This window comes from Oenanthe melanoleuca, chromosome 25 (genome assembly GCF_029582105.1).
Source record: "Oenanthe melanoleuca isolate GR-GAL-2019-014 chromosome 25, OMel1.0, whole genome shotgun sequence".
In the NCBI taxonomy this organism is placed as follows: domain Eukaryota; kingdom Metazoa; phylum Chordata; class Aves; order Passeriformes; family Muscicapidae; genus Oenanthe; species Oenanthe melanoleuca.
Window position 1 is genome coordinate 7,321,145 of NC_079358.1, and position 27,822 is coordinate 7,348,966.

The following is a 27,822-nucleotide window of genomic DNA, read 5'->3' on the forward strand; positions in this document are numbered from 1 at the left end:
ATGACCCCAAATTCCACTGAAATTATCCCAAACTCGACTGTAATAACCCCAAATTTGTCCCAAATTCCACTAAAATGACCCCAAATCCCCCAAATTTCCCCCAGATCACACTAAAATGGCCCCAAATCCCCCAAATTTTCCCCAAATCTCACTAAAATTTCCCCCAAATTTCCCCCAAATTCCCAAATCCCCCAAATTTCCCCCAAATCCCCCCAAATCTCACTAAAATGACCCCAAATTTCCCCCAAATTTCCCCCAAACCCCCCAAATCCCCCCAAATCTCACTAAAATGACCCCAAATTTCCCCCAAATTTCCCCCAAATTTCCCCCAAACCCCCCAGATTTCCCCCAAATTTCCCCCAAACCCCCCAAATTTCCCCCAAATTCCCCCAAATCTCACTAAAATTTCCCCCAAATCTCCCCCAGACCCCCCAGCCCCACCTTTGTTCTGGCACAGCAGCAGCGCCGCCGCCAGCCCCCGGTTCACGATGGGCTCCTCGTCCAGGATCGTGGTGGACGAGGCTGAAAACTGGGAAAGGGGAAATTGGGGGGGTCAGGGGGGGCACCCCAAATTCGGGGAACCCCAAAAAACCCCCCCAGGGACCCTCAAGGGGGAATTTGAGGGGTTGGGTTTGGGGTGAGGCTGTTTTGGGGTTTCATTTTTGGGGTTTCCCCAATTTTAGGGTTTCATTTTTAGGGTTTCTCTTTTTTTTCTGGGGGGTCTCCGTCTCTGGTTCCCTGATTTTGGGGTTTTCATGCTGATTTTGGGGTGTTTCACCCATTTTTGGGGTTCCTCATTTATGAGATTTTTCTCATTTTGGGATCCCACTTTTAGGTTCCTCTGGTTTTTTTAAAGGGTTTCCATTTTAGACCCACATTTTAAGGTCCCTTTTATTTTTGGGGTACCCCACCCCATTTTTGGGGTGTTTCTTCCCATTTTTGAGAACCCCAACCCCATCTTTTAGTTCTCCTAGCCCGTTTTCGGGGTGCTCCCCCCTGTTTTCAGGGTCCCCCAGCCCATTTTTGGGGTCCCAAAGCTAATTTTTAAGCCCCCCAGCCCATTTTTGGGGTGCTCCCCCCCTGTTTTCGGGGTGTCTCTCTCAATTTTTGGGTCCCCCATCCCATTTTTGGGGTCCCACAGCCCATTTTCTGGGATGCTCCCCCCCGTTTTTGGGGTCCCCCATCCCATTTCCGGGGTCCCCCAGCCCGTTTTCGGGGTGCTCCCCCCAATTTTTGGGGTTCCCCAGCCCATTTTAGGGATGTTTTTCCCCATTTTAGGGGTGTCTCTCTCCATTTTCAGGGTCCCCCATCCCGTTTTTGGGTCCCCCATCCCATTTTCAGGGTCCCCCATCCCATTTTCGGGGCCCCCCATCCCGTTTTCGGGGTCCCCCATCCCGTTTTCGGGGTCCCTCTCCATTTTCGGGCTCTCACGTCCTGGTGCTGCCGTTCCTCAGCCAGGTTGACGCTGCTCCACCCCACGTTCTCCTCCCCCTCCGAGTCGGGGGGCTCCGGGGGGGACGGGGGGCGGCCGGCGCGCTCCAGGGCCTGGGGACACCAGGGGACACCAAAGGGACATTGGGGACACCAAAGGGGACAAATCTGGGAGGACAAATCCCCCCCTCTTGCCCTAAATCCCCTCAAATCAGCCCCAAAATTCCCCATTTCCCTCCCAAATCCCCTCCCCAATCACATTCCCAGACCCCAAATTCTTCCAAACTTCCCCCAAATCCTCCCAAACCTGAACTCTCCCAAATCTGCCCCAAATCCCCTCCAACCCCCTCAAAACTCTCCCAAATCTTCACAAATTCCTCATCAAATTGCCCCAAAACATCCCCCCAAACTCTCCCCAAATTGCCCCAAACTGCCCCCAAAACTCTCCTAAAACCCCCAAGACAGCCCAAAAACTGCCCTGAAATGGCCCCAAACCCCCCAAACTCCCCCAAAATTCCACCAAAACTTCCCCAAAAAAGCCCCAAAATGGCCCCAAACCCCCAAATCCCCCCCAAACCCCTCTGACCCCCCCTCACCGTGAGCTCGTCCTGCTCAGGTCAGTTCCATAGCCGTAGGTTGGGATCTCCCTCCAGAACTGCCCCAAAACTCCACCCAAACCCCCCCAACCCTCCCCAAACCCCCCCAAAACTGCCCCAAACCCCCCCTGACCCCCCTAAAGCCCCAGATTCCCCCCCTGACCCCCCTCACCATGAGCTCGTCCTGCTCGGGCTGGTTCCCGTCCATCCCATAGGTCGGGATCTCCCCCAAAACTGCCCCAAACCCCCCAAAACTCCACCCAAACCCTTCCAAAACTGCCACAAATCCCCCCAAAACTGCCCCAAATCTACCCCAAAACTGCCCCAAACACCCCAAAATTCCACCCAAAACCCCAAATTCTCACCATGAGCTCGTCCTGCTCGGGCCGGTTTCCCGCCATCCCGTAGGTCGGGATCTCCCCCCAAATCCCCCCCAAAACTGCCCCAAACCCCCCAAAATTCTCCCTCTGACCCCCCTCACCATGAGCTCATCCTGCTCAGGTCGTTTCCCAGCCATGCCATAGGTTGGGATCTCCCCCCAAAACTGCCCCAAGTCCCTCCCAAACCCCCCAAAACTCCCCCCAAACACCCCCAAAACTGCCCCCTGACCCCCTCACCATGAGCCCGTCCTGCTCGGGCCGGTTTCCCAACAATCCCATAGGTCGGGATCTCCCCCAAACCCCCCCAAAACTGCCCCAAACCCCCCAAACCCCCCCCCAAACCCCCAAATTCTCACCATGAGCTCGTCCTGCTCGGGCCGGTTTCCTGCCATCCCATAGGTCGGGATCTCCCCCCAAAACTGCCCCAAACCCCCATAAACCCCCCAAATTCCCCCCCAAACCCCAAATTCTCACCATGAGCTCGTCCTGCTCAGGCCGGTTTCCTGCCATGCCGTAGGTTGGGATCTCCCCCAAAACTGCCCCAAACCCCCCAAAACTCCACCCAAACCCTTCCAAAACTGCCACAAATCCCCCCAAAACTGCCCCAAATCTACCCCAAAACTGCCCCAAACCCCCCCAAATCCCCCCAAAACTGCCCCAAACCCCCCAAACCCCCCCCCAAACCCCCAAATTCTCACCATGAGCTCGTCCTGCTCGGGCCGGTTTCCCGCCATGCCATAGGTCGGGATCTCCCCCCAAATCCCCCCAAAACTGCCCCAAACCCCCCAAAATTGCCCCCCAGACCCCAAATTCTCACCATGAGCTCGTCCTGCTCGGGCCGGTTTCCTGCCATGCCATAGGTCAGGATCTCCCCCCAAATCCCCCCAAAACTGCCCCAAACCCCCCAAACCCCCCCCCAAACCCCAAATTCTCACCATGAGCTCGTCCTGCTCGGGCCGGTTTCCCGCCATGCCGTAGGTCAGGATCTCCCCCCAAATCCCCCCTGCCCCACCCAAATCCCCCCAAAACCCCAAATTCCCCCCCAAACCCCAAATTCTCACCATGAGCTCGTCCTGCTCGGGCCGGTTTCCCGCCATGCCGTAGGTCGGGATCTCCCCCCAGAACCCCAAATTCCCCCCCAAACCCCCCAAAATTCTCACCATGAGCTCGTCCTGCTCAGGCCGGTTTCCCGCCATGCCATAGGTCAGGATCTCCCCCCAAATCCCCCCAAAACTGCCCCAAACCCCCCAAAACTCCACCCAAATCCCCCCAAACCCCCCCAAAATTCCCCCCCAAAACCCCAAATTCTCACCATGAGCTCGTCCTGCTCAGGCTGGTTCCCGGCCATCCCATAGGTCAGGATCTCCCCCCAAAACTGCCCCAAACGCCCCCCAAACCCCCCAAAATTCCCCCCCGGACCCCAAATTCTCACCATGAGCTCGTCCTGCTCGGGCCGGTTTCCTGCCATGCCATAGGTCGGGATCTCCCCCAAAACTGCCCCAAACCCCCAAAATTCCCCCCCAAACCCCAAATTCTCACCATGAGCTCGTCCTGCTCGGGCCGGTTTCCCGCCATGCCGTAGGTCGGGATCTCCCCCAAAACCTGCCCCAAACCCCCCCCAAACCCCCCCAAAACTGCCCCAAACCCCCCAAAATTCCCCCCCAAACCCCAAATTCTCACCATGAGCTCGTCCTGCTCGGGCCGGTTTCCCGCCATGCCGTAGGTCGGGATCTCCCCCAGGGTCCGGCAGAACTCGGAGGTGGCGTTGAACACGATGCTGGCCCCGCCCCCCGGCCGAGGCTCCGCCCCCCCCGCGGCGCCCCCGGGGCCGCCCCGGAGCAGCTCCAGCACCTGCCGCGGGGGGGCGCAATTCGGGGTTTTTTTCATCATTTTTGGGGTTTTTAACCCAATTTTTGAGGGTTTTGGGGGGTCACGTAAGGGGGATTTGGGGGCATTAAGTGGAAGTTTTAGGGGATTTTGGGGGTGCAGATTTTGGGGTGACACAGGGAATTTGGGGAGTCTTAAAAGGCAGATTTGATGGGATTTTATGGTGCCAATTTTAGGGAATTTTTGGGGCTTTCAATGCAGATTTTGGGGGGATTTTAGGGCTGACGTGGCGAGTTTTGGGATCTTCAGGGAGATTTTAGGGGACACACAAAAGATTTTTTGGAGTTTTTTGGGGTGCTGTGGAGCAGTTTTTTGGGGTGCTATAGGAAGGGAATTTGGGAGAGGATTTTGAGGTGCTGTGGAGGGAATTTTAGGGTGCTGTAGGGAGTTTTTTGGGGTGCTCCTGGATAGATTTTTGGGGTGCTGTAGAGCAGATTTTGGTCTGCGGGGGGAGAGTTTTTTGGGGGGCTGTAGAGAGAGAATTTTGGGGTCCTGTAGGGAGTTTTTTGGGATGATGTGGGGAGAGGATTTTGGGGTGTTATGGAGCAGATTTTGGGGTGCTGAGAGGCAGTTTTTTGGGGTCCTGTAGGGAGTTTTTGGGGTGCTGAAGAGAAGACTTTGGGGTGCTGTGGAGAAGATTTTGAGGTGCTGTGGGGAGAGGATTTTGGGGTGCTGTGGGGAGAGGATTTTGGGGTGCTGGGTGGCAGTTTTTTGGGGTGCTGTAGGGAGGATTTTGGGGTGCTGTGGAGCAGATTTTGGGGTGCTCCTGGGGGAATTTTGGGGTGTTGTACAGAAGATTTTGGGGTGCTCCTGGGGGAATTTTGGGGTGCTGTGGGGAGGGGATTTTGAGGTGCTGGGTGGCAGTTTTTTGGGGTGCTGTGGAGCAGATTTTGGGGTGCTCCTGGGGGTATTTTGGGGTGCTAAGTGGCAGTTTTTTGGGTCCTGTAGGGAGAGGATTTTGGGGTGCTGTAGGGAGAGAATTTTGGGGTGCTGTGGAGCAGATTTTGGAGTGTTGTACAGAAGATTTTGGGGTGCTCCTGGGGGGGGTTTTGGGATGCTGTAGTGGGGATTTTGGGGTGCTGTGGAGCAGATTTTGGGGTGCTCCTGAGGGGATTTTGGGGGGGTTCTCACCTTCTCCCCCCCTCCCTCGCGCAGCTCCCGCAGCTGCCGCAGGCGCCGCCCCCGCTCCAGCTGCTGCTGCAGCTCCTGCTCTGCCTCATCTTCCTCCAGGGCTGGGGGGGTCCCTGGGGGGGCTGCCTCGTCTGGGGGGACCCCAAAATCACATTAAACACCCCAAAAATCCCATTTACACCCTAAAAATCCCATTAAACCATCACAAAATCCCATTAAATCCCCCCAGTTCCTGCTCAGCCTCGTTCTCCTCCAGGGCTGGGGGGTCCCTGGGGGGGCTGCTTCATCTGGGGGGCACAGCAGGGTCAGGGGGACCCCAAAAATCACATTGAACACCCCAAAAATCCCTCTAAAAACCCTTAAAATCTCATTAAACCACCACAAAATCCCCAAAAATCACCCCCTAATCCCCCCCAGTTCCTGCTCAGCCTCGTCCTCCTCCAGGGCTGGGGGGGTCCCTGGGGGGGCTGCCTCGTCTGGGGGGACCCCAAAATCACATTAAACACCCCAAAAATCCCTCTAAAAACCCTTAAAATCTCATTAAACCACCACAAAATCCCCAAAAATCACCCCCAAATCCCCCCAAGTTCCTGCTTAGCCTCGTTCTCCTCCAGGGCTGGGGGGTCCCTGGGGGGGCTGCCTCGTCTGGGGGGCACAGCAGGGTCAGGGGGACCCCAAAATCACATTAAACACCCCAAAAATCCCCCTAAAAGCCTTTAAAATCTCATTAAACCTCTTCAAAAATCCCATTTACACCCCAAAAATCCTCTTAAAAACTTTTAAAATCCCATTAAACCACTACAAAATCCACAAAATCCCCCTAAACCCCACCCCAAATCTCCTACAAATTCCCCCAAAATTCCCCCAAAACCCAAAAATTCCCCCCAAACCCCTCCCCTACTGTCGCTGCTGATGTCCATGTCCCCCCAAACCCCCTAAAATCCCCAAACCCCCCCAAACTCCTCTCCCACCATCACTACTGATGCCCCTGACCCCCAAAATCCCCTAAAATCCCCTAAATCCCCCCATAATCTCCTAAAAATCTCCCAAAAATTCGCAAAAATCCCCTAAAGACCCCCCCAAAATTCTCCACAAACCCCCCAAACCCCTCTCCCATCCTCACTGCTGATGTCCTTGTCCCCCCAACTCCCCCAAAACCCCCCAAACCCCGCCAAAAATCCCCAAACCCCTCCCCCACCGTCACTGCTGATGTCCATGTCCCCCCAAACCCCCCTAAATCCCCCCAAAACCCCCCAAAATCCCCCAAAACCCCTCCCCCACCATCACTGCTGATGTCCCTGATTCCCCAAATCCCCCAAAACTCCCCCAAAATCCCCCCAAACCCCCCCAAACCCCCCTAAATCCCCCCAAAACCCCCCAAAATCCCCCAAAACCCCTCCCCCACCATCACTGCTGATGTCCCTGATCCCCGAAATCCCCCAAAACTCCCCCAAAACCCCCCTAAATCCCCCCCAAATCCCCTAAAACCCCCCCAAAACCCCCCAAAATCCCCCAAAACCCCTCCCCCACCATCACTGCTGATGTCCCTGATCCCCGAAATCCCCCAAAACTCCCCCAAAATCCCCCCCAAACCCCCCCAAATCCCCTAAAACCCCCCCAAACCCCCCCAAATTCCCCAAAATCCCCCCAAACCCCTCCCCCACCATCACTGCTGATGTCCATGTCCCCCCAAATCCCCCAAAACTCCCCCAAAATCCCCTCAAAATCCCCCAAACCCCTCCCCCACCGTCGCTGCTGATGTCCATGTTCTCGGTCCGGGTGTCATCCGAGGGCAGGGGGTCCTGGGGGGGCCCCCCGGGGGATTTGGGGCCGTTCTCGGGGTCCCCCCCGGGCCCCTCCTCATCCTCCTGCACCCGCCGGCCCCGGCCCCGAGACCTGGGGGGGTTGGGAGGGGTTTAGGGGATTTTTTTGGGGGGATTGAACCCCAAAAATGACACCCAGGATCTCCCCTCCAGGTGACCCCTGGGACCCCTCCCCAAATCCTCCCAAGATCCCCCAAACCTCTCAAGACCTCCCTCAAATCCCTCCAGGAGCCCCAAATCCACCCAGATTTCCCCCCAAATTCCCTCCAGGACCCCCCAAATTTCTCCCAGGACCCCCCAAATTTCCCCCAGAATCCCCTAAACCCCCCAAATTCCTCCCAGGATCCTCCAAACCCCCTCCCAAGAACCCCCAAATCCCCTCCAAGACTCCCCAAATTCCCCCCATGACCCCCAAATCTCCCCCAAATTCCTCCCAGGACCCCCCAAATTCCTCCCAGGATCCCCTAAAACACCCAAATTCCCCCCAAATCCCTTCAGGACCCCTCAAATCTCCCCCAGGATCCCCCAAACTCCCCTCAGGATCTTCCAAATCCCCCCCAAATCCCCTCAGGACCCCCCAAATTCCCCCAAATCTCCCCCAGGACCCCTCAAATTCCCCCAAATCCCCCCCAAATTCCCCCCAAATCTGCTCAGGACCTCCCAAATTTCCCCCAAACTCCCCCCAGGACCCCCCAAATTCCCCCCAAATCCCCTCAGGACCCCCCAAATCCCCCCCAATTTCCACCCAAACACCCTCCAAATCCCCCCAAACGCTCCTCAGGGTCTTCCAAATCCCCCCCAGATCCCCCCAAATCCCCCCCAAATCCCCTCCAGATCCCCCCAAATTCCCCCCAGGATCCCCTAAACCCCCCAAATCTCCCTCAGGACCCCCCAAATTCTCCCCAAATCCGCTCAGGACCCCCCAAACACCCTCCAAATCCCCCCAAATTCCCCCGAATACCCCCAGGACCCCCCAAACTTCCCCCAGGACCCCCTAAACCCCCCAAACTCCCCTCAGGATCTTCCAAATCCCCCCCAAATCCCCACAGGACCCCCCAAATTCCCCCAAATCTCCCCCAATTCCCCCCAAATCCCCACAGGACCCCCCAAATTCCCCCCAAATCCGCTCAGGACCCCCCAAATTCCCCCAAATCTCCCCCAGGACCTGCTAAACACCCTCCAAATCCCCCCCAAATCCCTCCAGGACCCCCCAAATTCCCCCAAATCTCCCCCAGGACCCCCCAAATCCTCCCCAATTTCTCCCCAAACGCCCTCCAAATCCCCCCCAATTTCCCTCAGGACCCCCCAAATCTCCCCCAGGACCTCCCAAATTCCCTCCAAACTCCCCTCAGGATCTTCCAAATCCCCCCCAAATCCCCTCAGGACCCCCCAAATTCCCCCCAAATCCCCTCAGGACCCCCCAAATCCCCCCAAACTCCCCTCAGGGTCTTCCAAATCCCCCCAAACTCCCCTCAAGACCCCCCAAATCTCCCCCAAATCCGCTCAGGACCCCCCAAACACCCTCCAAATCCCCCCAAATTCCCCCGAAATCCCCTCAGGACCCCCCAGATCCCCCCCAGTTTCCCCCCAGCCCACCTGGAGCCGAAGTCCCCCTGGGTGTCCCCGGGTGCCAGGGCCAGCAGGTCGTCGGCTCTCAGCGGTTTCTCCTTTTTCCGCAGTTTCCTCACGCGGCGCCGCGTCCGGCGGAACGTCACGGCCTGGGGGGAACAGCCCCGGCTCTGGGACCCCAAATCCACCCCAGGGACCCCAAATCCAACCCAGGGACCCCAAATACACAACAGGGACCCCAAATCCACAGCAGGGACCCCAAATACACCCCAGGGACCCCAAATACACCACAGGGACCCCAAATCCACAGCAGGGACCCCAAATACACCCCAGGGACCCCAAATCCACCCCAGGGACCCCAAATACACAGCAGGGACCCCAAATACAACCCAGGGAACCCAAATCCACAGCAGGGACCCCAAATACACACCAGGGACCCCAAATACACCCCAGGGACCCCAAATACACAGCAGGGACCCCAAAGTCACCCCAGGGACCCCAAATACACAACAGGGACCCCAAATCCACAACAGGAACCCCAAATACACAACAGGGACCCCAAATACACCCCAGAGTCACCCCAGAGCCAGCCCTGGGTCTGGGACCCCAAATCCACCCCAGGGACCCCAAATCCACAGCAGGGACCCCAAATCCACAACAGGAACCCCAAATACACCCCAGAGTCACCCCAGAGCCAGCCCTGGGTCTGGGACCCCAAATCCACCCCAGGGACCCCAAATACACTCCAGAGACCCCAAATCCACCCCAGGGACCCCAAATCCACAACAGGGACCCCAAATCCCACCCCAAATCCACAGCAGGGACCCCAAATCCACACCAATGGCTCCAAAGTGACCCCAAATCCATCCCGAGAACCCCAGGGACCCCAAATCCACCCTGAAGACCCCAAAGCTGACCCCAAATCCACCCCAGAATCCCCCCCCAAAGACCCCAACCCTCCCAAAACCATCCTAAAGCCTCTCCCAGTGACCCCAAATCCCCCTCAAAATTACCCCCAGTGGCCCCAATTTCCCCCAATAACCACAAATCCATCCCCAATTCCCCCATAATGACCCCAAATCCCGCCCCAAAATTACCCCAAATGACCCCAAATCCCCCAATGGCCCCAAACTCCCCAAAACCACCCCCCAAAATCTCTCCCCATGACCCCAAAATGCCCCCAAAAAATTTCACCCAATGGCCTCAAATCCCCCCAAAACGGCCCCAAATCCCCCCAAAATCTCTCCCAGTGACCCCAAACCCTGACCCAACAACCCAAAATCCCCCCGAGTGACCCCAAACCCCCCCCAGATTCCCGCCCCTCCCCCTCACCATCTCCTCGGGGCTCAGGTACTCCTGGGCCAGGCGGGGGAGGGGCAGCTCCAGGCTCTGGGGGGCGGGGCCGGGGGGGGGGAGGGGCCCGGGCCGGGGGTCCCCCCCCGCGTCCTGGGTGCCCCCCGGGCCCAGGCGGAACGAGGGGCGCGGGGCGGGGTCGTCGTACTGCGCCAGCAGCGACGGCGCCTGCGGGGCCTGCGGGGGGAACGGCGTCGCGATATGTCGCGATATAGACCGATACGTCACGATATAGACTGGTATGTCGCGATATAGACTGATGCGTCGCGATATGTCGCGCTATAGAATGATGTGTCACGATATGTCGCGATATAGACTGATGTGTCGCAATATAGACCGATACGTCACGATATAGACTGATGTGTCGCGATATAAACTGATGTGTCGCGATAAGTCGCGATATAGACTGATGCGTCGCGATATAGACTAATGTGTCGCGATATGTCGCGATCTAGAGTGATGTGTCGCGATATGTCGCAGTATAGACTGATGTGTCGCAATATAGACTGATGCGTCGCGATATGACACTATACAGACCAACATGTCGTGACATGTCACGATATAGACTGCTACGTCGCGATATAGACTGATGCGTCATGATGTTTCATTATATAGACCAATGTGTCGCGGTACGTCGCAATATAGACCCATACGTCACGATATAGACGGGTATGTCGCAATACTTCATTATATAGACCGATACGTCGCAATATGTCGTGATATAGACCAATATGTCGTGATATAGACTGACACGTATCGATACAGATTGATGTGTCGCGATATCTCGCGATATAGACCGATATGTCGCGACATAGATCGATATGTCACAATAGGTCACAATATTGACTGATGTGTTGCAATATATCGCGATACGGCGCGACAGCGACTGATGCATCGCAACATTTTGGCTGATGTGCTGTGACATTAACTGGCATATCGTGACATAGCAAACAACACGTCACGATATCAAGTAATATCAACTAATATATTACAATGTATTGATCGATACGTCGCGATATCAAGTGATACATCGCAATACATCGTGACATTGGGCTCTAAATAATCGTATATTGCGCTACTGACCGATAGGTTGTGATACATCACCACGTGTCACAGTATCTGCTGATATATCGCGATATGTTGCGATATTGACTGGTACACCGCGATACGTCGTGGATATGTCGTGATGTAACGTGAGACACCTGTATAGAGCCCCCTATGTCGCGACATACGGGGTGTGGCAGCCCCGATATGCGTCGGTGTGTCGCAGTCTGTCGCGATAACGGGGTGTGGCAGCCCCCGATGCGTGTTGGTATGTCACGATATGTCGCGATGTAACATGAGATATCTGTATAGAGCCCCCCATATGTCGCGACATACGGGGCGTGGCAGCCCCGATAGGTGTCGGTGTGTCGCAGTCTGTCGCAATAACGGGGTGTGGCAGCCCCCGATGCGTGTCGGTATGCCACGATATGTCGTGGATATGTCGTGATATAAAGGGAGATATCTGTATAGAGCCCCCAATACGTCATGACATCCGCGGTGTGGCAGCCCCGATAGGTGTCGGTATGTCGCAGTCTGTCGCGATAACGGGGCGTGGCAGCCCCCGATGCGTGTCGGTATGTCACGATATGTCGTGATATAAAGTGAGATATCTGTACAGAGCCCCCAATACGTCACGACATCCGGGGTGCGGCAGCCCCGATATGCGTCGGTGTGTCGCAGTCTGTCGCGATAACGGGGTGTGGCAGCCCCCGATGTGTGTCGGTATGTCACGATACGTCGTGGATATGTCGCGATGTAACATGAGATATCTGTACAGAGCCCCCAATATGTCGCGACATCCGGGGTGTGGCAGCCCCGATATGTCGCAGTCTGTCGCGATAACGGGGCGTGGCAGCCCCCAATGCGTGTCGGTACAGCGCGATATGTCGCGATATGTCGCGATACCTGCGGGGCGGGGCCGGGCTCCTCCTGGCCGTAGGGCTCGTAGGCCGGGCGCCGCCGCCGCAGCTCCTGATCCTCGCGCGCCTTGGCCGCCGCCGCCAGCGCCACCTGCTCCAGAACGTCCTCGCCGGAGTCCAGCACCCCTGGGACAGCGGGACGGGGAGGGGACAGCGGGGGGACAGTGGGGACAGCAGGGGGACACAGGGAGGGGACAGGGAGGGGACAGTGGGGACAGCGGGGACAGGGAGGGGACAGCGGGGACACGGGGAGGGGACAGCGGGACAGGGGGGACACAGGGACAGGGAGGGGACACAGGTGACAGCAGGGGGACAGGGAGGGGACAGTGGGGACAGCGGGGGGACAGGGAGGGGACACAGGGACAGGGGGGGACAGCGGGGGAACACGAGGACGGGGGGGACAGAGGGGACACAGGGACAGAGAGGGGACACGGGACAGCGGGGACAGAGAGGGGACAGTGGGGACAGCGGGATGACACGGGGATGGGGGGGACAGGGAGGGGGGACAGGGACAGAGAGGGGACACAGGGACAGAGGGGACAGGGAGGGGACACAGGGACAGGGAGGGGAAACAGGGAGGGGACACAGGGGTCAGAGGGAGAATGGAGGGACAGGGAGGGGACAGAGAGGACAGGGAGGGGACACAGGGGACAGGGAGGGGACACAGGGACAGGGAGGGGACACGTGGGGACACAGGGGTCAGACAGGGAACGCAGGGACAGCAAGAACAGAGAGGGGACAGGGAGGGGACACAGGGACAGAGAGGGGACACAGGGACAGGGAGGGGACACAGGGGACAGGGAGGTGATAGAGGGGACACAGGGACAGAGGGGACAGAACAGGACAAGGGGACAGAAGAGGGACAAGCGAGGACACGGAGAAATGACAGAAAAGGAACAGGGACAGGACAGCAGGGACAGGGAGGGGACAAAGGGACAGTGAGGGGACATCTTGGACAAGGAGACACCGCACAGCCCACGGAGCCTCCCTGTGTCCCCAACGTCCCCAGCAATGTCCCCAATGTCCCCAGCAATGTCCCCCTGTCCCGCTGACCCCTGTCCTTGAGTGTCAGCACCAGTGTCTGTCCCTCGGGGATCGAGGCCGGGTCGTGCTCCACCGTCAGCCCCTGCAGGTCGCGGGCGCTGTACCGCTCCTGGGGACAGTGACACCAGTGGCACCAAACTGTCCCCAAACTGTCCCCAGCACCTCCCCCATAGTGTCCCCAAACTGTCCCCAGCGTGCCAAATGGTGTCCCCAAACTGTCCCCAGTGTGTGCCCAATAACATCCCCAACATCCCCAAGCTGTTCCCAATGCCCCCAATGTCCCCCCAATGACAATAAAGTCCCCAATGTCCCCAATCCCGCCAATGTCTCCAAGATGTCCCCAATGTCCCCAAAATCCCCAAATGTCCCCAATCCCCACAACATCCCAAATGTCCCCGGTGTCCCCAATGTCAGTATCTCCAAATGTTCCCAATCCCCCCAGTGTCCCTAAATGTCCCCACTGTCCCTAAAATCCCCAATCGCCCCAAAATCCCCCCAGTGTCCCCAAATCCCCCCAGTGTCCCCATGTCCCAAATCCCCCCAGTGTCCCCAATGTCCCCAAATCCCCCCAGTGTCCCCAAACCCCCCCAGTGTCCCCAGTGTCCCCAAATGTCCCCCAGTGTCCCCGCCCCTCACCCTGCGGCGCCGCTGGAACTCCTCCTCCACCAGGGAGCCGACCCCGAACTCCTGCTCCATCTCCTCCAGCAGCTGGGCCTGCAAACGCTCCCAGTTAAACCAGTTTGGGGACACTGGGACACCCCAAAAAACGGGAATTGGGGAATTTCCCCACAGGGACAAAAAAAATCCACAATTTTGGGTCAAAAAACGGCTTAAAATGGAAATTGGCGCTCCCAGATTTTTATGGGATTTTTGGGGGTGCTCCTAAAAATCAGTTTTGGTTTTGAGGTGATCCCAAAATTCCTAAAGATTGAGGTGGAAGGTGAATTTTGGGGCTAAAATTTGTGATTTTAGCAGGATGTGTGGGAAATTTAATTCAAAAATTGAAAAAAAAAAAAAAAATTCAAAATGTATTTAAAAAAAAAACCAAAATAAATTTTTTAAAATTTTAAAGCGTTTTAAAAATTAAAATAGGATCTTTTTAAAAATTAAGAATTTCAAAAAATGTATAAAAGATTTTAAAGTCATTTTAAAATTAAAACCCCCAAAAAATTAAAAATAAGAAACAAAAATTAAAAAAAAATAATAGAAAATTCAAAAAAATTTAGGTCTCAAACCATCATTTTTGAGACATTTCGAGACAACATCCCTAAAAAACCACATTGAGGCACAAAATCCTTTAAAATTTGGATGCAAACTGAATTCTAGACCCACAATTCCTCATTTTAGCACAAAAAATGGATTGAGAGACAAAATTTAAACCCTAAAATTTTTAATTTATAGAGAATTTTTGACTTAAAAATCTTGAAATTTAACAAAAAAATTTCAGGCAGCTCCACAACCTCCAAAAACAGAATCAAAATCAGAATTTTAAATGAAAAACTTAAATAAAAAATTCCGGAAAAATCTAAATTTTAGCTGTAAATTCGCCAAAAATTGGGGTAAAATCGCTGGGTTTTGATTAAAATCAGGGGTTTTTTTGGGATTTTGGGGTTTTTTGGGATTTTTTGGGATTTTTTTGGATTTTTGGGGGCCCTTCCCACCCTTTTTTCTGCCAGCTCTTTCTCCCTCTGCAGCGCCCGGCTGCGCTCGATCCAGGCGGCCGCGTCGTCCAGCCAGGGCTCCTCCTCCCCCAGGGTCTTCACCTTCCTTTTGGGGCAAAAAAATCTCATTTTGGGTCTCCAAAAACTGGCAAAAATCAGCCCTGAACCCCTAAAATATTCCTGGGTTTTTTCTCTGCTTCCCCAAATTTTCCTGAGTTTTTTTTTCTGAGCGTTCGTAGCAAATTTATTTCTCAAAAAAATTTATTTTAATATTTAAGTTATAGTAATATTTAATTTATTTATTTCTGAATTTTACCTTAAAGTCTTTTTTTGTGGCTTTTAAAAAATTTCTCCTGGATCTTAAATTTCACCCAAAAATCTCAATTTTTCCATCCCAAATTTCCTGTGTACCAAAATCCTCTCTTGGATGCCCCCAAATTGTTCCTAAAATTTTTCCAACCCCCCCAAAAATTTTTTATATGTCCTAAAATCTCATCTTGGATTCCCAAATTCCTTCTGAGAGCCCCAAACCTCCTCCTAGGCCCTCCAAATTCCCTCTTGAACCCCCAAATTTCCCCTAAACTCTCTCCCAGACCCCTCAAATTCCCTCCCAACCTCCCTAAACACCCCAAATTTCCTCCCAAATCCCCCCAAAATCCCTTCTCAGACCCCCCAAATCCCCTCAAACCCCTTCCCAGACCCCCCAAACGACTCCCAGCCCCTCCAAATCCAATTCCAGCCCCTCAAATCCCCCAATTCCTCCCAAATGGCCCCCAAAATCCCTCCCAAATCCCCCAAACCCCTTCCCTGTCCCCTCAAACCCCCCAAATCCAATTCCAGGCCCCCCAAATCCCTCCCAAATCCCCCCAAAACTCCTTCCCAGCCCCCTCAAATCCAATTCCAGCCCCCCCAAACCCCCTCCCAGCCCTCTCAAATCCCCCCCAATTCCTCCCAAATTTCTCCCAAGTCGCCTCAAACCCCCTCCCAGCCCCCCCAAATCCAATTCCAGCCCCCCCAAACCCCCCCCAATTCCTCCTAAATTTCCCCCAAATCCCCCCAAACCCCCTCCCAGCCCCCCAAATCCTTCCCAGCCCCCCCAAACCCCATCCCAGCCCCCTCAAATCCCCCCAATTCCCCCCAAATCACCCCCAGCCCCCACAAACCCCCCCAATCCCTCCCAAATCCCTCCTAAATCCCCCTCAAATCCCCTCCCAGCTCCCCCAAATCCCCCCAAACCATCTCCCAGCCCCCACAAACACCCTCCCAGCCCCCCCAAATCCCTCCCAGTCCCCTCAAATCCCCCCCAATTCCTCCCAAACCCCCTCCCAGCCCCCCCAGATTCCCTCCTGTACCCCAGTTTCTGGTTCAGCAGCCGTTTCTCCTTGGCTGCCGCCAGCTTCTCCCGGATCTCCTCCCGCTGCCGCAGCGCCAGGGGATTGATCACCTCGGCTGCCACCGGGTCCTCCTTGGTGCCAGCCTCTGCTGGGGGCAGCACCCCAAATCAGCCTCAAAACAGGCCCAGGGCACCCCAAAATCAGCCCCAAATCAGCCCCAGGGCACCCCAAAATCAGCTCCAAATCAGCCTCAGAGCACCCCAAAATCAGCCTCAAAGTCGGCCCCAAAACAGGCCCTAAAATCAGCCCCAGGGTACCCCAAATCAGCCCCAAAATCAGCCACAGGGCACCCTAAAGTAGGCCCCAAAATCAGCCTCAAAATCGGTCCCAGAGCACCCCCAAATCAGCCTCAAAATCCACCCCAAAACCAGCCCCAGGACACCCCAAAATCAGCCCCAGGGCACCCCAAAATCAGCCACAAATCAGCCTCAAAATCGGCCCCAGGATACCCCAGAATCAGCCCCAGGGAACCACAGACTCAGCCTCAAAATCAGCCCCAGAACACCCCCAAGTCAACCTCACAGCACCCTCACAGCACCCCAAAATTGGCCCCAAAATCAGCCACAGGGCACCCCCAAATCAGCCCCAAAATCGGTCCCAGGGCACCCCAAAATCATCCCCAAAATCAGCTCCAGGGTACCCCAAAATCAGCCCCACAGCACCCCAAAATCAGCCTCAAAATCAGCCACAAAATAGGCACTAAAATCAGCTCCAAGGCACCCCAAATCAGCCACAGGGCACCCCAAAATCAGCCTTAAAATGAGCCACAGGGCACCCCAAAATCAGCCCCAAAATCGGTCCCAGGGCACCCCAAAATCAGCCCCAAATCAGCCTCAGGGCACCCCAAAATCAGCCTCAAAATCGGCCCCAAAATGAGCCCCAAACCAGGCCCTAAAATCAGCTCTAGAACACCCCAAAATCAGCCCAAAAACCAACCCTGAATACCCCAAAATCAACTCCAAAATTAACACTGAACATCCCAAATCAGACCCCAAAATCAGTCTCTGAGCACCCCAAAAATCAGTCCCAAAATCATCCCCAAAATCGGCCCTGAACACCCAAAATTAACCTCAAAATTAGCCCATAACACTCCAAAATGAGCCCTGGGCACCCCAAAACCAGCTCAAAAATCAGCTGAAGGTTCCCAAAAACCCCAAAAATCCCCAAAATCCCCCCAAACTTGTGGCTGCCCCCTCACCTTTCTTGGCCGGGGTCGTTTCCAGCGGCTTCAGCCCCAGCTTGGCCCGGAGTTTGCTGGGAACAGAAAAAGGTTTGGGGGGTTTTTGGGGTGGGGGGATCCCAGGGTTTATTTTTGGGGTGGGGACACCCCAAATTTTGGGTGGATTTGGGGTAAAAAGTGGGGGAGGGTCTCACTTGGTTTCCTCCACACTGAGGGAGGATTCGGCCGCTCCGGATTTAGGAGGAGCTGACAAGATAATTAATAACTAATTAATTAATGAGATGGTGTTAATTTATTTAGGTGAGGAGAATTCTTGCTGCACCCAAATCAGCTCCATGGGACCAAAAATCTTCTTTAATCCCCAAAATCATTTTTAACCCCCCCCAAAATCCCTCCCAAATTTGCCCTTGAATTCCCTCCCAAACACCCCTAAATTCACCTCCCAAATTTCCTCCCAAATTCTCCCCAAATCCCCCCAAGATTCCCGTCCCAAAATCCCCTCAAAATTCCCTCCGATGCCGCCCCAGATCCCACCAAGTCCTCCCTAAATTTCCCCCCAATTTCCCCCTCAAATGTCCCCCAAATTCCCTTCCAGACCTCCCCCAGACCCCCCCAAATCCCTCTCAAATCCTCCCCAAATTCCCTCCCAAAATCCCCCCAAGTTCCCCTCAAATCCCTCCCCAAATTCCCCCCAAATTGCCTTCCAGACCCCCCAAATTCCCTCCCAAAATTCCCCTCCCAAAATTCCCCCCAAATTCCCTTCTAGACCTCCCCAGAACCCCCAAATCCCCTCAAACTCTCCCCAAATCTCCTCCCAAAACCCCCTCAAACCCTCTTCCAAATTCCCCCCAAATTCTTTCCAGACCCCGCAAATCCCCCCTAAATTCCCCCCCAAATTCCCTCACAAATCCCCCCAAATTCCCCATCCCCCCCGGCCCTCACCGGGCTCCTCCCGCTCCTCCTTCCTCTCCCTCTTGGCTCTGCGCTCGCTCTCGGCTCCCGCCCGCCCATGGCCGCTCCTCCCGCTCTCCTCGGTGCCTCCGCGCCGCGAGGAGCCGGAGCCGCCGCGCTCTCCCCGGGAGCGGCTGCGCTTCCCGCGCCGTTCCCCGCCGCGGTGCCGATGTTTGCGGTGCTCGCGGCTCCTCCCCGCGCTGCCGCCGCTGCCGGTCCCGGCCGCTCCCGAGGCCTCCTCGGTGCCCTCAGCGCCGCCGCGCTCCCGGTGCTTCTTGGAGGCGCCCATGGCCGCGCCGCCACTTCCGGGAGAGAGCGGAACTTCCGCTCGTTACCACGGCAACGCTTCCGGTGCGCCGCTACTTCCGGCGGGGCTCGGCGGGAATGTGAGGGCGCTGTGGGATGAACCATTCTGCACGCGGATAGGGGGAGCAAAGTGATGGTTCCCCCCTTCTGTCTCCCTACAGAAAGCTGGACGCCTCCTTAAAAATCACCGAGAGTCTTTCAATGCTGCTCCCAGTGAGGAAACTCCGTGCGGGAGGCAGGATGGGGGAATTCCGTAAATAGCGCCCCCCCCGGAGTACAACAAAATGGCAGCGCCCAGTAGAAATGAATAGAGACTTTCATAACAACAAAATGGCGGCGATGTGGGGTGCGGCAAAATGGCGGCGCATGGGGGGGGACCCCAAAAGGGACGGGTGTGTGGAGAATGATAAGGGAGAAGAAAAGGATACGAAACAAACAATCGGCGTCTCGTTGAGCCACGGTGCGAGTCAGAAACTCCAAAATGCGCCCTCAGGGGTTTTATCCCGCCCCGTTCGCCGCGGGGCGTGGCCGCCCCCCCCCCCGCCTGGTGCTCTTGGATCCGCCCGGCCCGGGGCTGTGGGAGGGGCCAGCGCTTTGTGGGCGTGGTTTATCGGGATATAAAAGGCTGAGAGGCGCTTTTCCGCTCGTGTCACGAGATCTGCAGGAAGGTATCACGAGCTCTGAGGGGATTTGGGGGGAATTTCTGGGGGGCACAGGCAGTTTTGGGGTTCCCTATGCGAATATCAGGGTGCCCAGGGGTTCTTTGGGGTTCGAGATCCCCTCAATTCCGGATTTGGTTCTTCAGGGCGGGGCCCTCTAAAGGCACTGGGCGAGGCCGCGAGGCCTTAAAAAATTCTGGGGCCCACGTGAGGGTTTTGGGTTTTGTTAAATGCTCAAGAAGAGCTTGCAACCCCCTCAAAAATATTTTAGGGGGGTTCTCTGAAAGGTGTCAGGGAAATCTCGGCGGTGCGGGCAGCGCCCTTGGATCTCATTAAAAACTTGTGGCCGCCGGGGGCAAAGTTGGGGTTCAAAGTTCCCGTTGGAGGGGGAAAGTCCAACCCCACCCAAACCTTCTTGGGGTGCGGTGAGGGAATCCCAGATCCTTTTTGGGGTGCCCTGAGGGAATCCCAGCGCATTTCGGGTGCACTGACTGATTTTCTGACTATTTCGGGGTGTTCTGAGAGATTCTCTGACTATTTCGGGGTACTTTGACCATTTTGGGGTGCCCTGAGGGAATCCCAAACCCTTCTTGGGGTTCTCTAAGGGAATCCCAGCCCATTTTGGGGTGTTCTAGCCATTTCGGGGTGCCCTGAGGGAATCCCAAACCCTTTTTGGGCTGCCCCTGAGGGAATCCCAGCCCATTTTGGGGTGCCCTAAGGGATTCTCTGCCCATTTCGGGATCCCCAGCCCATTTCGCGGTGCTCTGAGGGAATCCCAAAAACTTTTTGGGGTGCCCTGAGGGATTCTCTGCCCATTTCGGGGTGCCCCTGAGGGAATCCCAGCCCATTTCGGGGCGCCCTGAGTGATTCTCTGACCATTTTGGGGCGCTTTGACCATTTCGGGGTCCCCTAAGAGAATCCCAAACCCTTTCTGGGGTGCTCCGAGGGAATCTCAGCCCAATTCGGGGTGCTCTGACCATTTCGGGGTGTCTCCTGAGGGATCCCCAGCCCATTTCTGGGTCCCCTAAGAGAATCCCAGCCCATTTCGGGGTGCCCCGAGGGAATCCCAAACCCTTTTTGGGGCGCTCTGAGGGAATCCAAACCCTTTTTGGGGTCCCCTGAGGGAATCCCAGACCCTTTTCGGGATGCTCCGAGGGAATCTCAGCCCATTTCTGGGTCCCCTGAGGGAATCCCAAACCCTTTTTGGGGTCCCCTGAGGGAATCCCAAACGCTTTTTGGGGTGTTCTGACCATTTCGGGGTGCCCTGAGGAAATCCCTGACCATTTCGGGGTGCTCCGAGGGAATCCCAAGCCCTTTTGGGGGTGTCCTGTGGGATCCCCAGCCCATTTCGGGGTGCCCTGAGGTAATCCCAAACCCTTTTTGGGGCGCCCTGAGGGAATCCCAGCCCATTTTGGGGCGCTCTGAGGGTCCCAGCCCATTTCTGGGTCCCCTAAGAGAATCACAGCCCATTTCGGGGTGCTCTGAGGTAATTTCAAGCCCTTTTTGGGGTCCCCTGAGGGAATCCCAAACCCTTTTCGGGGTGCCCTGACCATTTCGGGGTGTCTCCTGAGGGATCCCAGCCCTTTTCGGAGTCCCCTAAGAGAATCCCTGACCATTTTGGGGTGCCCTGAGGAAATCCCAAACCCTTTTTGGGGCGCTCTGAGGGATTCCCTGACCATTTCGGGGTGCCCCTGAGAGAATCCCAGCCCATTTTGGGGTGCTCTGACCGTTTCGGGGTGCCCTGAGGGAATCCCAAACCCTTTTTGGGGTGCCCTGAGGGAATCCCAGCCCATTTCGGAGCGCCCTGAGTGATTCTCTGACCATTTTGGGGCGCTTTGACCATTTCGGTGTCCCCTAAGAGAATCCCAAACCCTTTCTGGGGTCCCCTGAGGGAATCCCAGCCCATTTCGGGGCGCTCCGAGGGAATCCCAAACCCTTTTTGGGGTGTCCCTGAGGGAACCCCAGCCCATTTCGGGGTGCCCTGAGGGAACCCCAGCCCATTTCGGGGTGCCCTGAGGGAATCCCAGCCCATTTCGGGCTCCCATCCTTTCCCCAGATGGATCCCGAGTCTCCCCCCCGCGATCTGGAGCTGTCGGCGCTGGAGGCCGAGAAGGAGCCGATGGCGGCGGCGGCCGAACCCGAACCGGACCCGGAGCGGGACCCGGACCCCGAACCGGGATCCCCCCCCCGCGCCCCCTCCCCTCCCCGCGCCCCCGCCCCGGCCGCGGGCGGCGAGAAGAACGGGCTGGTGATGAAGATCCCGCCGGAGGAAGAGGAGGAGGCGGCTCTGGGCGGCGCCGGCGGCTCGGGCAGCCCCAAATTCACGGGGCTGGGCAAGGAGGAGCTGCTGCGGGAGGCGGGGACGCCGCTCTGGGCCCGCGCCCGCCTGGTGCTGCTGGTGCTGTTCTGGGGGGGCTGGCTGGGCATGCTGGGGGCCGCTGCTGCCATCGTGGCCCAGGCCCCTCGCTGCCAGCCCCTGCCCAGCAAGAGCTGGTGGGACCTGGGGGTGCTCTACAGAGCCCCCCCCCGCGCCTTCGGGGGAGATCTGAAAGGTGAGGGGGAGTTTGGGGGGTCCTGCGGGGAGTTTGGGGGTTCCTATGGGGGATTTGGAGGGTCCTATGGGGATTTGGGGGTTCCTATGGGGGATTTGGGGTTTCCTGTGGGGGATTTGGAGTGTCTTATGGGGGATTTGGGGGGTCTTTGGAGGGTTTTAGGGGGTACAGTGGGGGATTTGGGGGGGTCTATGGGGGTTTTAGGGGTTCCTATGCGGGATTTGGAGTGTCCTATGGGGGATTTGGGGGTACAATGGGGCATTTGGGGTGTCCTTGGAGGGGTTTGGGGGGTCCCATGAGGAGTTTGGGAGGTCCTATGGGGGATTTGGGGGTCCTATAGGGGATTTGGGGGTCCTTAGAGGGTCTTAAGGGGTACAATGGGGAATATGAGGGATCCTTGGAGGGGTTTGGGGGGTCCCTGGAGGGTTTTGGGGTGTCCTATGGGAGGCTTGGGGAGTCTTTGGAGGGGTGTGGGGTGTCCTTGGAGGTTCTTGGGGATCCCTAGAGGGGTTTGGGGGGTCCCATGGGGGTTTGGGGGGGTTTAGAGGGTGCTTAGGGAGTGGAAAGAGTCCCCAGAGGATGGCAGGGGGGCTTTGGAGGACGCTATGGGGAATTTGGGGTGTCCTATGGGAGTTTTGGGGTGTCTTATGGGAGATATGAGAAGTTCTTAGAGGGTTTGGGGGGGTCATTGGAGGGTTTTGGGGGGTTCCATTGGCATTTGGGGAGTTTTCCCCCAACTCTTGAGGTGATTTTGGGATCCTGGGAGAATCTTTTGGGCTCCTTGGGTTGTTTTTTGGGGTGTCAGGGTGAGATTTTTGGGGTCTCCGTTGGTTTGGGGATCTCTGGGGACATCAGGGGGTCCTGGGGGAGGATTTTGGGGTTGCTGTGCTGGCTCAGATTTGGGGTTCACCCCCTTTTCCAGGTGTGGAGAAACGTTTGGGGTACCTGAAGGAGAAGCTGCAGGTGGGGGGGCTGGTGCTGGGCCCCGTGTACCCCCAAAAACCTGCAGGGGCCAAAATCCCCCCCCTGAAGGAGCTGGACCCCACCCTGGGCAGCCTCCAGGACTTCAGTGCCCTGGTGCAGACAGCCAAGGACAAAGGTGGGGTGGGGACACCCCAAAACTGAGAGGGGGACCCCGAAACTGAGGGGGGGAGGGGGATACAGTGGAAAGAAATCCTAAAATTTGGGGAAAATCATGGATATGGGGAGGGGGCCCTAAATTTAGGGTAGGGGAGCCCCAAACTGTGAAGGGGTTCAAAAGTTGGGGAGGGAGGGACACCCCCAAAATTGGGGGGAGATGGTAATGGGAGGGGAAGGCTGAATTTTGGGGTGCCCTGACCCCCCCAAATTTTGGGTTTCTGTGGTGCTGGGGAGTTTGGGGGTGCCCTGACCCCCTAAATTTTGGGTTTCTGTGGTGCTGGGGGGGTTTGGGGATGCCCTGACCCCCTAAATTTTGGGGTCTATTGGTACTGCGGGGGTTTGGGGGTACCCTGACCCCCCAAATTTCAGGGTTCTGTGGTACTGGGGGTGTTTGGGGATGCCCTGACCCCCCCAAATTTTGGGTTTCTGTGGTATTGGGGGGGTTTGGGGTGCCCTGACACCCAAAATTTTGGGGTCTATTGGTACTGGGGGGGTTTGGGGTGCCCTGACCCCCCAAATTTTGGGGTCCTGTGGTCCTGGAGGGTTTGGGGGTGCCCTGACCCCCCAAATTCCCCCCCAGGGCTGAAGGTGATCCTGGACCTGACCCCAAACCCCTCCGGCGGCTCCGTCTGGGGGGATGCAGCCAACGACACTGAGGTTCACCTGCAGGTCAAGGTGGGGCTGGGGGGGCTGGGGTGGGTTTGGGGGGTCCCTGGGGTGGGGGTGGGGGTTTGGGGGTGCCCCTAGACCCCCCCCTGACCCCCCCCTGTGCCCCCCCAGGCTGCCCTGAGCCATTGGCTGAAGCAGGACATCGCTGGGATCTTCCTGGATGGGATTGAGGAGCTGCAGGTGAGGGGAGGGGGCAAAACTGGGGGGGCTGGGGTGGAATTGGGGGGGTTGGGGCAGTTTGGGGGGGGTTTGGGGTAGATTTGGGGGTCCTGACCCCCCCCTGTGTCCCCCCAGGCCTCGGTGGTGGCCGAGTGGAGGAACCTGACGGAGCAGCAGCCGAGCCCCAGCGGTGTGGACAGGTCTGAACCCCAAAAACATCCCCAGGGTCACCCCAAAAACATCCCCAGGGTCACCCTAAAACTCCCTGAGCCCCCAAAAACATCCCCAGTGTTACCCCAAAACTCCCTGACCCCCAAAAACACCCCCAGTGTCACCCCAAAATTCTCTGACACCCCAAAATCTTATCCCCTGATTTTTGGGGTGTTCCAGTGATTTTTCTCTGCCCCCCCCCCCCTATTTTGGGGTGCTGGGGGTGTTCTCCTGATCTTCCTCCTGTATTTGGGGTGTTCATTTGACCTTCTTGTCCCATTTTTGGGGTGTTCCTCTTTCCTTTTTCCTCCATTTTTGGGGTGTTCTCCTGATCTTACCCCCCCCCATTTTTGGGGTGCTTCTCTGACTTTTCCCTCCCATTTTTGAGGTGCTACCCTTTCCTTCTCTCTCATTTTTTTGGGTCTTCTCCTGATCTTCATCCCTGATTTTTGGGGTGTTCCTCTGACCTTTCTCCCCTCACTTTAGGGGTGCTCTCCTGACCTTCCCCCCCCTATTTTGGGGTTCTCCCCTTACCTTCCTCCCTGATTTTTGGGGTTCTCCCCTGACCTTTCCCTCCCCATTTTTGGGGTGCTCCCCTTTCCTTTCCCTCCCCATTTTTGGAGTGTTCCCCTGGCCTTTTGCTCCTCAGTTTTGGGATATTCCCCTTTCCTTCCCATCCCATTTTTAGGGTTCTCCCCTTTCTTTTCCCCCTCATTTTTGGGGTGCCTCTGTAACCTTTCCGCTCCATTTTTAGGGTGCTTCCTTTTATGTTTCCCCTCATTTTTGGGGTGCCTCTGTAACCTTCCCCCCCGTTTTCAGGGTGCTGGTGGGGGGCACACAGCTGCAGGAGCCCTGGCGGGTGCTCGGGGCCCCCCAGGGGCCGCAGCTGCTGCTGGGGCCGTTCCTGCAGCCCCTGGAGCCCAGCGCGGAGCGGGAGCTGCCCGAGGGCGCCCTCAGGGACCTGCTCAACTTCCTCAACTCCTCCTCCTCAGGGCTGGGCTGGAGCGTGAGTCTGGCACCCCAAAAACCCCCCTGGGACCCCAAAAAAATCCCTACAGCAACCCCAAACTGCCCCTCCCCAAAATTCCCCCAAATATCCACAGGGATTCCTTCAGCCCCAAATCCCCTCCCCAGTCCTGAGACCCCAAAATTCCCCTGAGCTTCCCTGCACCCCCAAACCTCCCAGGGACCCCAAATTCCCCTGAGCTTCCCTGCACCCCCAAACCTCCCAGGGATCCAAATTCTGAACCTTTGAGCCCCTTCCTCCCATCTCAGGACCCCCAAAATCCTTTCAAGAACCCCAAACTCCCCCTCCCCAAAATTTCCCCAAATATCCCCGTGCGCTCCTTCAGCCTCAAACCTCCCCCACAATCCTGGGACCCCCAAATTCCCCTGAGCTTCCCTGCACCCCCAAACCCCCCAGGGACCCCAATCCTGAACCTTTGAGCCCCTTCCTCCCATCTCAGGACCCCCAAAATCCTTTCAGGAACCCCAAACTCCCCCTCCCCAAAATTTCCCCAAATATCCCCGTGCGCTCCTTCAGCCTCAAACCTCCCCCACAATCCTGGGACCCCCAAATTCCCCTGAGCTTCCCTGCACCCCCAAACCTCCCAGGGACCCCAAATTTCCTTGAGCTTCCCTGCACCCCCAAACCTCCCAGGGACCCCAAATTCCCCTGAGCTTCCCTGCACCCCCAAACCTCCCAGGGACCCCAAATTCCCCTGAGCTTCCCTGCACCCCCAAACCTCCCAGGGACCAAAATTCTGCATCCTCTCATCTCAGTACCCCCAAAATCCTTAACCCCAAACATCCCTGCACCCCCAAACCTCCTCCACCTGCAGCTCCCTCCCATGTTCTGGCTGCTGCAGCCGTTTTTGGGGGTGACCGAGCTGCTGTCCCACAGGTGGGGTCCCCGTGGCAGTCCTGGGTGAGGCCCGAGCTGCGGCTGCAGCAGCTGCTGCTGCTCTGGGGGCTCCCCGGGACCCCCGTGCTGTCCTACGGCGACGAGGTGGCGCTGGCTCGGCCCTCGGGGAACCAGGAGGTGACGTTGGGGGGCTGGGAGGGGTTTTGGGTGCTGTGGCAGTTCTGGGGTCACCCCCTGACCCCAATTTCTGCGTTTTTTGCCCCAGATGTTGCCGATGCCGTGGGAACTCATCGAGGAAAAGGGCGGGAACAACTCTGAGGTGGGCGTGGCTTTAAGATGTGATTGACATTTAAAGGGATTTTTGTGGGTGTGGCTTTGTGATGTCACTCCTCTGGAGGGTGGGGCTTTAATGTCCTTTTATGGTAATTTAAGGGGCGTGGTCGCGTTGGCCACACCCATTGTGGGTGGGGCCCGCAAAGTGGCAGCAGCACACTTTTTTAAAAGGGCAATGTGCCTTTAAAAAGGCAACACACCCTTAATGAACTTTTAAAGAAACATTGTGGCTCTAAAAGGGCAACGCACTCTTAAAAGGGCAATGCATCCTTAGAGCAGGTGCCCTTAAAAAGGCAATACACCTTTAAAGAATCATTGTGCTCTTAAAAGGTCAATCCACCTTAAAAGGGTGGTGTTCCCTTAAAAGAGCAATGCACCCTTAAAAAGGGCTGCATGTCTTTAAAAGGGCAATACACCTTTAAAAGGATAATGTTCTTTAAGGAAGCAATGTGTTCTTAAAAGGTTAATGGGCCCTTAAAAGGGTTATAGTCTCTTAAAAGGTCAGTGTCTCTTTAAAGGAGCAATGTGCCTTTAAAAGGGCAATACAATCTTAAAAGAGCGACACATTCTTAAAAGAATTCTTGTGCCTTTAAAAGGGCGATACTCCCTTAAAAGGGCCATGCACTCTTCAGGGGGTAATGTACCTTTAAATAATCATTGTGCTCTTAAAAAGGCAATGCGCTCTTAAACAGGTGATGTGCACTTTAAAGGGCAATGCACTCTTAAAGAGGCAATGTGCCTTTAAAGAATTATTGTGGCCTTAAAGGGGCAATGCATTTTTAAAAGGGCAATACACCCTTAAAAGAGCAATGCCACTCTGTTCATCCTTAAAGGGCCAGCGCCTCATTCCCTCCCCCAGGCGGTATTTGGGGCTCCCCCAGTGACCCCTGCCCCCCTCCCCTGCAGGCTGCAGCAGCCCTGGAGCTGTGCAGGGGCCTGTCCGTGCTGCGGGCCCGCGAGCGCTCGCTGCTGCTGGGGCAGGCCCGGGCCGTGCGCGCGGGCCCAGCCGTCGCCATCCTGCGCTTCTGGGACCAGAACGAGCGTTTCCTGCTGGTGCTGAACCCCCACGGCTCCGAGCTCAAACCCTTCTCTGCCAGCAGGAGCCCCGGGGAGCCCGGGGTGCCCGTGCTGCCCCACAAGGTCACCCTGCGCTACAGCACCGGCCCCGGCGTGCCCGGGGAGCAGCAGCTGCAGCTGGGGGAGCTCAGGCTGGGGCCCTACGAGGGGGTTCTGCTCAGCTTCCCCTACAGCCCAGTCTGACCCCACAGCTGCACCCCTCTTTTGGGGGGGGGGTCTCACACTCAGCTCCCCTCAGTGATTTTTTGGGTTCTTATCCCGCTTTCTCCACCCCCAAATTGGTTTTTTGGGGGTTTTTCTTCTCTTTTACCACACTCCTATTTTGGGGGTTTTTCTTTCTGTTCTGGGGGAATTGGGGTCCCCCTCAAATACTGAATAAATAAATTGCATTTGTGCTCCTGCCTTTGTTTCTGTTTTTGGCGGGGGGGGGGGGGGTCTGGGTGTTCCCTCCAGAATTTGGGGACGTACCAGATCCCTGGGACTACCCTG

The 27,822-nt window shown here is 56.5% G+C and overlaps 2 protein-coding genes across 2 annotated transcripts in view; one reads left to right on the forward strand and one right to left on the reverse strand.

Moving 5' to 3' along the window:
* The window catches only part of LOC130262611 (U4/U6.U5 tri-snRNP-associated protein 1-like), an 18,872-nt gene extending 206 nt beyond the window's left edge, over window positions 1-18,666 (reverse strand). The window contains exons 1-15 of the mRNA XM_056509933.1: window positions 18,356-18,666; window positions 17,608-17,659; window positions 17,432-17,487; window positions 16,192-16,318; window positions 14,840-14,945; window positions 13,815-13,892; window positions 13,188-13,287; window positions 12,121-12,260; window positions 10,150-10,347; window positions 8,845-8,966; window positions 7,173-7,321; window positions 5,426-5,556; window positions 4,088-4,258; window positions 1,432-1,545; window positions 442-529 (exon numbers count right to left, since the gene is read on the reverse strand). Coding sequence (XP_056365908.1) covers window positions 442-529; window positions 1,432-1,545; window positions 4,088-4,258; window positions 5,426-5,556; window positions 7,173-7,321; window positions 8,845-8,966; window positions 10,150-10,347; window positions 12,121-12,260; window positions 13,188-13,287; window positions 13,815-13,892; window positions 14,840-14,945; window positions 16,192-16,318; window positions 17,432-17,487; window positions 17,608-17,659; window positions 18,356-18,653 — 1,930 coding nt within the window. The 5' untranslated portion in view covers window positions 18,654-18,666. The remainder of the gene's footprint in view (window positions 1-441; window positions 530-1,431; window positions 1,546-4,087; window positions 4,259-5,425; window positions 5,557-7,172; window positions 7,322-8,844; window positions 8,967-10,149; window positions 10,348-12,120; window positions 12,261-13,187; window positions 13,288-13,814; window positions 13,893-14,839; window positions 14,946-16,191; window positions 16,319-17,431; window positions 17,488-17,607; window positions 17,660-18,355) is intronic.
* A 2,685-nt stretch (window positions 18,667-21,351) lies between these two features.
* SLC3A2 (solute carrier family 3 member 2) lies at window positions 21,352-27,728 on the forward strand. The gene is made up of 9 exons (XM_056510180.1): window positions 21,352-21,881; window positions 22,804-22,980; window positions 23,602-23,696; window positions 23,802-23,870; window positions 23,985-24,049; window positions 24,879-25,065; window positions 25,963-26,100; window positions 26,189-26,242; window positions 27,163-27,728. The coding sequence occupies exons 1-9, from the start codon at window positions 21,386-21,388 to the stop codon at window positions 27,514-27,516; spliced, it is 1,635 nt and encodes a 544-aa protein (XP_056366155.1). The 5' UTR covers window positions 21,352-21,385; the 3' UTR covers window positions 27,517-27,728.
* The last annotated feature ends 94 nt before the right edge of the window (window positions 27,729-27,822 follow it).